This window comes from Syngnathoides biaculeatus, chromosome 6 (genome assembly GCF_019802595.1).
Source record: "Syngnathoides biaculeatus isolate LvHL_M chromosome 6, ASM1980259v1, whole genome shotgun sequence".
NCBI lineage: Eukaryota > Metazoa > Chordata > Actinopteri > Syngnathiformes > Syngnathidae > Syngnathoides > Syngnathoides biaculeatus.
The window spans coordinates 11,894,220-11,906,413 of NC_084645.1; the positions used below are offsets into that span (position 1 = coordinate 11,894,220).

Consider the following 12,194-nt stretch of genomic DNA (forward strand, 5'->3'; position numbering starts at 1 on the left):
TACATAACCCATCTCAAGTGGCTTGCTAATAGCTCAGCCTGCCTGGCACGTGTTCTCCTGTCCCTTTGACTCACACATACACACAAAACACTGTCACGTCATGAAGCCTTTTATTCACCCTATATCACACACATTCAGTTTTAGACTTTAAAAAAAAAAAAAAGGTTGGGGTGGTCGCATAATAAAAACAGCCTCCATTGTCAAATAAAGTGAAGGCTGCGGTCAAACTTTGCTTGATATCTATTAAGCTTTGCAAAATACACTGGAGACTAATATATGTGTGGGACAGAACATCACGAAGAGCTAATGACAGGATGGTCAAATTTTAAATTTGAGATGCCACCGTTGTTCCTATAAACTGTTTGCCATTTTGAAAGAAGACACAATATGACATTTTTATTTGCTTATCCCTAAAATTGTTGGTATTTTTTACCTAAGCAGCTCTCCCCCGCCCCAATCTTTTTTCACACATTTTTACATAAAAGATTATAAACATCAGTTTAGGCATCTGTGTAATTCTTGTAGTGATGACCATATTACTAATAGTGCTGTTTTGATCTGGTCAAACATTTCTTGTTAATGTGTATTTCTCCATGTACAGTACAGTGTGTGCACACTTATGCGATGGTGAGTGCAGCAACCTTTAGGAGCACATGAAAATCTATAAATTCATGCTCATTTAGGTGTTGAAATTAATCAGCGGAGCAACAATGAAGCCAAGTCATTCAGGCAATATGGCACAGTAGAAATCTAAAGCAAAAAAAAAATAAATAGATGTGAACTTCAGATTGCCTCCAGCCATGTTTCAGTATCTAGTAATTGAACCAACAGTAGTTCAGTGTTTGAACCGAAAATAGCTTGTTTCTCGAACTGTTCTTTAAAGTAATGACACAGAAACTTTTTCAGAATTGACAGTTTAGTGTAGAATCTGCAATTTTCATCAGAACAGTGTGGTGTCCATTTAAAAAGCAACTAGGTCCACTTTTGACTACAGTAAGAGAGATGGCCAAAAACCCTGAATCCTTTGAGTTTCCTACAACTAGCCTTGCGTAGCTTTTTAATCAAAAATAAGGCAATTGTGTTATTGAGCTTGGAGCAAGAAAGTACGAACTTAACATGTTTAGCCCATCTGATTGCGGGCTAGTAAGACCCTGAAATCCGATCACACTTTAGTAACTCATCAGCATTTTTGTTGTACTTTGATACGTACTGTACATATCTTCAATGTCCTCTGGGGTTTTCCTTCTTTGTTTTTCACTTCCAAAATGGAACACCTTACAGAAATAAATATGAAACTTAATGCGGAATTTGGAAGTATGACATACAAACTTGAGTAAGTGATGACAGTGCCACCACAGATATTCGTGCTGCTTAAACTACGAAGTCAACACATTAATGCTGGGTGTAATGATCCAATGTACAAAAAGTGAGCTCGTAGCTATGGGCTTTTCTGGCTGCGCACATTCTCCCACTGCAATTTGTCATTTAGTCACCTTCGTGCCAGCTACGTGCTCTTGGGAGAGAACCCCCCCCCCCCAACCCCCCACCAACTGCACAAAAATCCAGTCTTGGTACGGCCACATGGCTCAGTGTGCAGCGGGTTTAAGTCACATTTTGTCTTATGCACTTTAGAGGCTGTAACAGGTCGAGCAAGATCCACATTCCATAATTTGAAGACAGTATCAGCTTTAGTGAATTGCAGCTCTTTGGTGTTTCAACGTTCATTCCCAGCCTATTTCTTGTGGGTGTGTCTGAAGTCTGGCTGCGTGTCAATGAAAAGTTCACAACTTCAAGTGGGACTTAAGTGCGAAAAGGAGACTTTGCCCCTTAGTTTGTCCTAGTTTGTACTCGGCGTCTCGCAATGATAAATTCTGTCCATGCCTGAAATATATTATGTAAGAGTGGCTGCAAAAATACCTCACTCCTCCTACAGAAAAAGATGCGGCGGTGCCAGTCAGATCCCACTTACAGCACCATTTAAATCATTCTTATCAGAAGTGGTCAAGATATGCTACACAAGATCAGCTGACAACAGTTTGTCTGGATGAAGTAATTTCTCTCACCTACTACATGTTCGTGCAGATCAACACCCACACAAGTACGCATGCAGATGCACTTTGCATTCCAGGTCCAAGTCATTACAAAATGCCAGTTTTTCATTATATTTTCTTCAGTGACTTTTTATGTCGTTTAAAAAAAAAAAAAAAAAAAGTCAGACAAGACAAACAAGACTGGGAAAACATTTGTGCTCAAGGGCCATGTCACACACTATGGTTACACTTTTTTCCACCCAAACATGATACCCAAAAAAAAAAAAGCGATGTCATGGCATTGCTGTTTGACTACGGCATAAGTATTTATTTGTTGTCCAATGAAGAACGCAATCTACCACTAGTCCTCATTATTGCTGCTCCAAATACAAAAAAATTGTACTGTATTTTCTTGTATCTCTTGTTTTGAAATTTTCAGCCCTACTTTTATTTAGTAAATGAGAAGTCACACAATTATGCGCATAAATTTGATTACCCAGGCTAAATTTCTAAAACAGGTACAATTCTTTAAAGAAAAGGAAGTTCCAGGTGAAACTCATTTACCATAATTTATTGAATATCGTGTATAAAATACACACCAAAGTTGACCTAAAAATTCTGGAATACCCTCCTACCTCTGTATAATACATTTTTACACTACATGATTTTGGCTCTACTCATATGATAAAAACATGAATAATTATCTGTATTTTACTTCTTTCAAAGAATTATCCTGAAATTAAGCACTTTATTTTAACACATAATACTTTGTTTGCTTACTCTTATTTAGAAATTCACAGCCCTTCTTTTTTGTAAATTCAAAAACACAGTTGTGCTCACATTTGATTACCCAGGCAGAATTTAATTTTTTCAATGTGGTGCAATTTAAGCTGTCAAACTTTTCAGAATAGCATTATCAAACAAGGCATAACTATGAAGAAATTTGTGATGGTGAAAAACAAACATATTTCACAAATTCTGCCATAGTTTATAAACTTATGAGCACAACTCTACACATATGCAAACATTCGGACCCTTATCATATTCAGAAATATATTGACACCTTTCTCTTATCCTCTCTCCGCCGTTGACATATTAGGATGAAAGTGCCCAGCTTTTTCATAACCTCAAGATGGTGACATACATTTATAAAATGTTTTTTATTTTCCCCGAAGTATACAGTATGTGTAGTGTCCACTATTGACTTTTGACAATTTTGGGGGAATGACCATTATACAGGAGAAATTACAGTATGTCCAAACATTTTCTTACCTGAACTGCAGGAAAATAACAACAACTTTGCTTTATCTTTGAGATGAAAAGTTACATAATTTCTGAACATATCTCCGCAATGCCACATCCATAAATGTCTTTATGGCATTTAAGATTACAGACTCCCAAACAATATGATTACTATAGTCCAAATTGGATACGTCACATCAGCAATCTATCTGTGCAGTGGATGAAAATTGAAATGCCAGTTTTGAGCTGATTGTCTGAGCATGATTGACCGTAGCCCTGAGACAGAAATGCTGTCACGCTGACGTGCAACACAGCAAATAACTTTCTTTCCCGGAGAATGATTTAGATTAAAGTTGTCAGTTATTAACACCTCCATGTTTACTCTTCCGCTTCTGTCCAGTTGAAGCGCTGTAACACTTCCTAAATCATGCCCTGCTTGGGGATGACTCCGCCAGAATTGCCACCACTGCCATATCCTTGACATTCTGACTCAGCTCTATTTTAACAGTTATTCACTTCATCCTTCTCATAGTTTGTCTCACACCCCATCTCGCCCTCATCTCACAGGAAAAGAACTTGGAGTGGTTCCCCCGAATGAGAGCCATGTCTCTGGTGAGCAATGAGGGGGATAACGAGCAGAATGAGATGCGATCGCTGCAGGAGAAACTGGAGAGCACTGCCACGTTGGTAGCTCAGCTTTCTGCCCAGCTGTCTGAGCTCAAGGAGCAGGTAAAGAGCCATTTTCATCCTCTTCTTGTCTAACTATGATTATGACACCTAAGATTGCACCACCACATTAGCCTGAGGCTCTTTTGACCTTTAAAACATTACCGGGCCAAGAGGTTAGAGGGGATCATAAATCCTCTTTTGCAACTTTCTTTTGCAACTTTCTCTCTTTAAAGGGACCTTAATGGAGATGAATTATGCATTTGTTCTTCACTATTTAAGAGTTCCCAATGTCTTAATAAGATATCTGTGGCATGCTTTTGTAAAAATCACTTTGCGCATATTTTTTGTCTTGGTGACATTGACCAGTGGAGCGAGTGTAGAATGCCAGCCTCACAGTTCTAAGGATTGGGATTCAAATGCCTGCCCCCTTTGTGTGGGGTTTACATGTTCTCCCCGTGCCTGCGTGGGTTTCCTCCGGGCACTCCGGTTTCCTCCCACCTCCCAAAAACATGGATTAATTGGAGAATCTAAATTGCCCCTAGGTTTGTTTGTGTTTGCAACTGTTGTCTGTCTCTATGTCCCCTGCGATTGGCTGGCAACCAGTCCTGGGTGTATCCCACCTCCTGCCCGATGACACCTAGGATAGGCTCAAGCACTCCCACCACCCTCGTGAGGATAAGCGGCTCAGAAAATGGATGAACATCAGAGCACTTTTTTTGTCTCACACAATGACCGAACACATATACTAACACCCCCACCCCACCCCGAACACCCACCACTACTAAAGAAACCACTTTACTTAGATATTAACAAGTTATGCTTAATAAAACGCTAACAATGTTAGCTAATGCTAATCTCTGCATTCAGCAAAGCTCTCTTCTCTATTTTTTTTGGCTTTAAGATGATTGCAGGGATCTGGTAGTCACGTTGTGTGTGGGGGTTTCTGCATGATAGTGCCTCTGGATGGTAAGTGTTTGAGACTGTAGTTTGGTGAGCCAAGACAAGCATCATGGAGACAGAAACTGTGTTTCAAATTTATTTTTTTTGTTTTGCAGTGTATTACTGGCCATTATAAATTAGCCCACTTTTAGGTCATCTCTGGATCAGACTGCCACATTTTAGCTCCGATATTGGCCAGATTTGATACTGCGGGTGTAGTGTGACTCATTTATTCAATAAATGCACTTAATTTGTTGTAAGATCATGAAAGGGTCTGCCAGGATTACCTCCTATGATATGTCATATATTATGCTTCATAATGTGCCACACATTTTTAATGGATAACAAGACTGTACTACAGGCATGGCAGTCTAGTACCCACACTCTTTTACTACAAAGCAGTAATTTGCAGAATGTGCTTTGTCGTTGTTTTGCTGAAATAAGCATGAGCGTCTATGAAAAAGATATTACTTGGATGGCAGCATATGTTTCTTTAAAACCTCTATGTACCCATCAGCATTGATGGTTCCTTCAGAGATTTGTAATTTACCCATGCCATTGGCACTCACACACCCGTACCATCACAGATACTGGCTTTTGAACTTTGCGTCCACAAGAGTCCGGATGACTTTTTTTTCCTCTTTGGCCTGGATAACACAACGTCCACAATTTCCAAAAACAATTTGAAACGTGGACTCATTTGACCACAAAACACTTTCCCGCTTTGTATCAGTCTATTTTAGATGAGCTCGAGCCCAGAGAAGGTGGTGGCATTTCTGGTTGTTGTTGATAAATGGCTTTTGGTTTGCAAGTAGAGTTTTAAGTGGTACTTGGGGATGTAGTACCGAACTCTACTTGCTGACATTTGTTTCTTGATGTGTTCTTTAGCACACGTGCTGATGTCCTTGATACACTGTCGGTTTTTGCCGCCTGAGGGCTCGAAAGTCACAGGCATTCGGTATTGGTTTTCGGCCCTGCCGCTTACATGCATTGATTTCTCTAGATACTCTGAACCGTTTCATGATGATTTGGACAGTAGATGATGAAATCCCTAGATTCTGAACCTCGGCCCATTTTTGCTTGTTAATGACTGAGCAATTGAGGGAAGCTGCTTTTATAGCCAATCGTGGCACCTGTCTGTTCCCAATTAGCCTGTTCACCAGTGGGATGTTCCTAACAGCTGTTTGATGACCATTCCTTAACTTTCTTGCCACCTGTCCAATTTTATTTGGAATGTGTTGATACCATAAAATTCTGAGTTATTTGCTAAAAACAAGTTTATCACTTTGAACATTAAATGTCATGTCATTGTAGTGTATGGAATGTCTAATTTCTAACGCAAATTATCTTATCTAGACGAAAATATATGTTCAGCTGTTCCATAAAATGCATATCCTGTTTGATGTTTTTACCAAGAATTATAAGTGTTTATGAATTAAAGACCACAAACTTTGACAGAGTTTCTCTTACTTGCAAAACGACACATTTCCTGGGCAGACCTCTGATGTCACAAATTCTGGGATGGGCTGTTTTGGAACGACGATAAGCTGGGAGTATTAGTATTCACGCCGAAGAAAAAAACATTTGTTTTGAGAATTCCTCAGTGATTGTAAGCTAAAACCAATCCGTAAAAATTATTTATCATTATTTTATTTTATTATTATTATTATTAAAATTGTGTCAAACATTTATGAGCGTTCATTTGAGATGATATGCTGTGGCGACCCCTAACGGGACAAGCCGAAAGAAAGCAGCATTATATTATTACTTATTTGTGAAAATACACCAACTTAGACTATGGCATCGGCTTCTGTGTGTTTTGGTGCAACAATAAGCATTTTACGTGCAAAGTAATTGTCGCGGTTGTCGTCTACCAATTCACTAAATACACGGCATTTGCATAATTTTCAAAACCGATAAAACCAAAGACCGATAACTTCGTATATTCATTCATAATATCGAGCCTTTACTATTTATCAGTTTATGACTAACTAAACCAAAAAAAAGAACTTCACAAACACTTACCAGTCAATATTTACAACACGAGGCATATCCTCCACGATGGGTCTGACTGCTGTGTCGGCATCTTTATCGCTAGCTACTTCGTCTGAATTCGAACGTGTGTGTGCTGCCTCACTGGCTCAAATTTATAACCTTTAACATCTTCATAAAGCTCATATTCTTCACTGTCTTCGTGGAACCCATCAGAATAATGTTCATCGCTTGAATTATCGGAAAATTCATCCTCGTTCTTGCAGTGTAATCCTACGGGATCCGTGTTGTTGTCACAACGTCCTATGTCACAGCTCTGATCGGCTTTCTCCGTCACGTTTGCGTCCTTTTCCGGCGGATTCAGCGATGTGTGATCATTTGCTGCAGATAATCGAAAAATAAATCTTAAATCCTTCATAACGGATTTAAGATTCGTGTTCAGTATAAAAACTATATAATATTAGCAAAAAGGTGCATTGCGGTCCTTCCAGTGCCTTTAAAATAAGGTTGAATATTCTTTGGTTGAAAAGTAACTATTTCTCAGTATACTAACACCCGCTCCCAGGCAATTGTCAACCAAATGTTCCCAATATCACCCCAACTTCCCTTTCGCTTCTGTCCTGTGATTGCAATTCATTTCAGTACAACCGGTTAAAAGTTGGCCTCTGGCTGTGTGGATGACTACGCTGATGCAACTGTGACTGATCACTCCCATCACCTGCTTCGCTGGCATGTGATCTCGGTCACAGGCCTGTCCTTGTTCCTCTTCTGACAGATGTGTCTATGTAATGCTCACTGTGGCAGGTTCACGCTTCAGCTAAACAAAACAACCTCCACATGCAGTCATGGCTGTCACATCTTCCACCTGATCCCTTTTATCATGGGTTCAACTCCAGCAACAATAAAACTTCGCTCATTTTTTCATGTTTGACCAAGTTATTGACATACAATAAGGAAAATAAACAACCTGCGATTTTGCAAGTTCTCACACTTTGAAATCATGGAGGGGTCTGAATTTTTTTAGGTGCATTTCCAAAGTGAGAGACAATCTTGCCAAAAATCCAGAAATCACAATTTTTGTATGTTATTGCTGAAAATGAGTATTTGAACACCTCTGAATATCAATTTTAATATTTAGTGTAGTAGCTTTTAATTGCAATTACTGAGGTCAAGTCTTTGTTAGAGTTTTTCACCAGGTTTACACATAGTGCCGGTGGGATTTTGGCCCATTCCTCCGCACACATGTCCTCGAGATCAGCCAGAAAAGCTCCCTCCAAAGATTTTCTTTTGTATTTAGATCTGGAGACTGACAAGGCCACTCCATAATCTTGATATGCTTCTTACGGAACCACTCCTTGGTTATCCTGCTTGTGTGCTTTGGGTCATTGTCATTTTGAAAGATCGAGCCACAACCTATCTTCAATCCTCTGATTGAGGGAAGGAAGTTATTCCCCAAAATCTTGCAATACATACCCCGGCTCATCCTCTCCCTTAATACAGTGCAGTCATCCTGTCCCTATGTTAAGAAAAACACCTCCAAAGCATCATGCCTCCACCCCCATGGGTGACAGTAGGGATCGTGTTGTTGGGATGGAACTCATCATTCTTCTTCCTCCAAACACACCGAGTGGAATTAAAACCAAAAAGTTCTATTTTGATCTCATCTCACCACATAACTTTCGCCTAAGACTCCTCTGGTTCATCCAAATGGTCATGGTCAAACTTAAGACTGTGCCATGCATAGTTTTAAACCGTGACGTTACACACAGTAACTTTGGAAACGGCAGTAACAGCTGTTTTCAGGTCATTGACAAGCTCCTCCCGTGTAGTTTTGGTGTGATTCCTCACCTTTCTTAGGATCATTGATATGCCACGAGTTGATGTCTTATTTGCTTGCCCAGTCTGAGGGAGATTGACAATCATTTTTAGCTCCTTCCATTTTCTAATAATTGCTTCAAAAGGTTATCTTTTTTCACCAGTTTGGCAATTGCGCCGTAGCCCTTTCCAGCCTTGTGGAGGTTGACATTTTTGTCTCTGGTGTCTTTGGACATCTCTTTGGTCTTAGCCATGTGAGTATAGTTGGAGTCTTGCTGACTGCGTGGGGTGGAGATGTGTCTTTTTGTATTTAATGATTTCAGATGCTTCTAATTTACAATAATAAATGGAGTTTAGGTCGACTTTTTAGAGGTTGACTAACAGGTGTTTTTGCAGTAGTAACATACAAATATATTTAAAAATTATACATTATGATTTTCAAATTATTTTTTTTTTGGTTGTCTCACAGTAGACATGCACCGAAGATTAAAATTTTAGAACCTTCCATGATTTCAACGTAGAACTTGCAAAATTGCAGGGTGTCCTCACTGTATATTCATGAGATTAGTCAGGCTTTCTTACCAAATATGGTACAAACAAAACTACTTTAATCGCCTCAAAATCAGAGAGAAAGAGAGAGAGAGAGAGAGAATCATCTTGGACCAAGGTGAATTAGTAATCTGCAGTGGAGAGGCAGCATGAACTGTTTTATCTTAGCTTCAAATTACTGTAAATAAATTCTTCTGTTCAGTACTATCCAGCCATCTATTCATTTTCTATCACACTTATCTTCGCGGTGGCATGGTGACGCAGCTGGTATAGCGTTGGCCTAACACTTCTGAGGTTCTGGGTTCAATCACGGACCCGCCCGTTTGGAGTTTGCATGTTCCCCCCGTGCCTGCCTGGGTATTCCTCCCACATCCCAAAAACATGGAACATTAATTGGACTCTCTAAATTGCCCCAAGGTTGAGTTGTGAGTGCGGCTGTTTGTCTCCATGTGCCCTGTGATTGGCTGTCAACCAGTTCAGGTTGTATCCTGCCTCCTGCCTGTTGACAGCTGGGCTAGGCTTCAGCACTCCCCGCCCCCCTCGTGAGAATAAGCGGCAAAGAAAATGGATGGATGGATGGATTGACTTGTCTTCATGACGTTTGCATGTGAACTGGACCCTATCTCGGTTCACTTTAGCAGGCTACAAATTAGCTGGTCACTAGCCAAACACAGGCCACATACAGTAGAGGAGAAAACATATCACTTTCACACTTGTGGAGAATTTACTGCTTCCAGGTAAGCTGAGATATTTGGAATGTAGTGGTCCAATATTTTGTGACAAAAGTGTTTTGCATAGAAACTATTTTTTTGGAACAGTGTGTCAAGTGACTGCATGTGAACTGATATACCATCGCTTGCTTGTGTGTCTTTTACAGATGACTGAACAGAGGAAGCACAAGCAAAGGCAAGGATTTTTGGGACCCCCACAGACAAATCACCACATGTCCAACCACTGAGGGTCTCTCAACTCTCACAGAGCCAGTGGGAGGACTCTCAACCGTGGGAAAAGACAATATGAAAGCAGATATACACACCTGTAGTGACTTGGCTCACAGATGATTAGTCACTAAGTGCCTTTTTCGTATGATACAGCACTACCTTTTGGGCTCACATACTCACCAATCGGCTGTTTGAAGCAAACTATACAGTTTGTCTGCACCCCTAGCATGCAGAGTGCTTGGACTCGGTGAGTGATTGAGCAGACTTGGCACTCGTCTGCCAGTGTGGTCTTAGTGTGCTCGATAGATGGTGAAGGGAATTGTTAGCGTAAGGTTTACTTATTTGCTGTCTCAGCCCAAATGGCTCATTTTCTTGGTTGTTATATCAAAAAAGTGAACTCCTGGTACTTAACTGTGAGCTGGAAGGTTTCCTTATTCTTTTTAGATTTCTGGCAAGAACATTTTAATAACTGGAGTATTTTTTTTACATTTTGGAGTTGTAATCTTTGCTGCCTCACTCATGTTTTAAAACTGGATTTTGAATTGTTTAAAATGCACTTTTTTCTTAAAAAAAGGGAGACATATGACCAATTTAGGGGTATTACCTTAGACTATGATGCATTCGCTGCACCATTTTTTTTTTTTGCTTTATTCACACAGAGTAATAATTGAATGTGATAAAAGGTATAGCTTATTACTTGAAAATATGTCTAAAATGTACTTTGGCATAACGTAACTGGAGACAATAAGAACATTTTAGTTGTATTTCAGAAGTATTATACTGTTTTTTTTTTTTTTACTTAAACCTTGTCTATTTAAATAAAGTGTATATGAAAATGTAATTAATCTGACAAAAAATTGTTTTGGAAATTATTTTTTAAAAGGATTGTGCGGGGGGGGGATTTCTATTTTCAATTCATGCAAATCAGTTGCCTTTCAGTGAAATTCCCCATTTTGAACTCAAAATAGGCCAATTACGTGGATTGTATAGATCCGATGAGTTCTTTGTGGGGGTTCCTGACGTCGTAGGCTATTTTGTACTCCTTGAGCACTGGCAGCTCAATCCATTCCACACATCCACACGCATGCAATGTATGAATATTACTCTGCAAGCACCTTAAACTGTGCCTGATAGGTGGCACTAGTGATGTGCCCGACAGTTCTTTTGAGTGTACTGAATCACCTGAATCAGTTCCTTTAAAAAGATTTGTTCAAAAGATTTATTCACTCATTCGTTCAGTTCTTTTTCATAAAATAATTTAGGTGCTTCCTCAGTCTGTTAATGATCCATGCTTGAAGTTCACGTTCACTCAACACGTCCACCAAAGCATTGTACATGTTGTTGTTGTTGAGTATTTTAAAGTAGGAAAGGCAGTGAGATTTTAAGGGGGAAAAAAACCCTCTTTGCGTGCAGCAAGCTCTTACGTCGAGCTCGGCTCTCGCCGGCCAATGTGACTTTTCTGCATTCCGGTGCATATCATTGCTGACAGCAGCATCTGTTAAAAGCCCTCATGAGTCCACTCACTGCTTAATATGTCATTCAACCCATGCAATATTTGTTGCACTGTTTTTTTTTTTAATTATTATTATTTTTGCATTGAGGTGCTGCGGGTCATGGTCCCCAATGGAATCACAAAGCACACGTAACATAGGCGACGAAAGCTGATCGGCTGGTACATCTTGTGTTAATTACGAAATGTTCCTGCAACTATTGAACTACTTTACAGATGTGAATTTTAAATATGTGAAGCTATGTGAGGGATTATGTCACAATACAGAATGAGCTAACTTCAAATTCAGAGATGTCCAATTTAAACGGGAAAATAGTTTGCTTAATATTTTCCTTGAGGATTCATTTGGGATTAGCGTCTCAAGTTGGTAATTGGGAAAAATCAAGTTAAACAGATTCTTTTCCAGAAAGAGAGCGCTTGAAGTTGAGGCTGCGATTTATGTGGCACAGGTTGAAGCAGACATCAAGCCATCTTTTTCTTGCCTTTGGTGTATGCATGTCTGATTTA

General features: G+C 39.6%; 1 protein-coding gene across 4 annotated transcripts in view; it reads left to right on the forward strand.

Annotated features, from left to right (window-relative positions):
* The window catches only part of itpr2 (inositol 1,4,5-trisphosphate receptor, type 2), an 88,505-nt gene extending 77,443 nt beyond the window's left edge, over positions 1-11,062 (forward strand). For all 4 annotated transcript variants that reach the window (XM_061821676.1, XM_061821677.1, XM_061821678.1 and 1 more), the window contains 2 exons: positions 3,840-4,001; positions 10,114-11,062. In XM_061821676.1, coding sequence (XP_061677660.1) covers positions 3,840-4,001; positions 10,114-10,194 — 243 coding nt within the window. In that variant the 3' untranslated portion in view covers positions 10,195-11,062. The remainder of the gene's footprint in view (positions 1-3,839; positions 4,002-10,113) is intronic.
* The last annotated feature ends 1,132 nt before the right edge of the window (positions 11,063-12,194 follow it).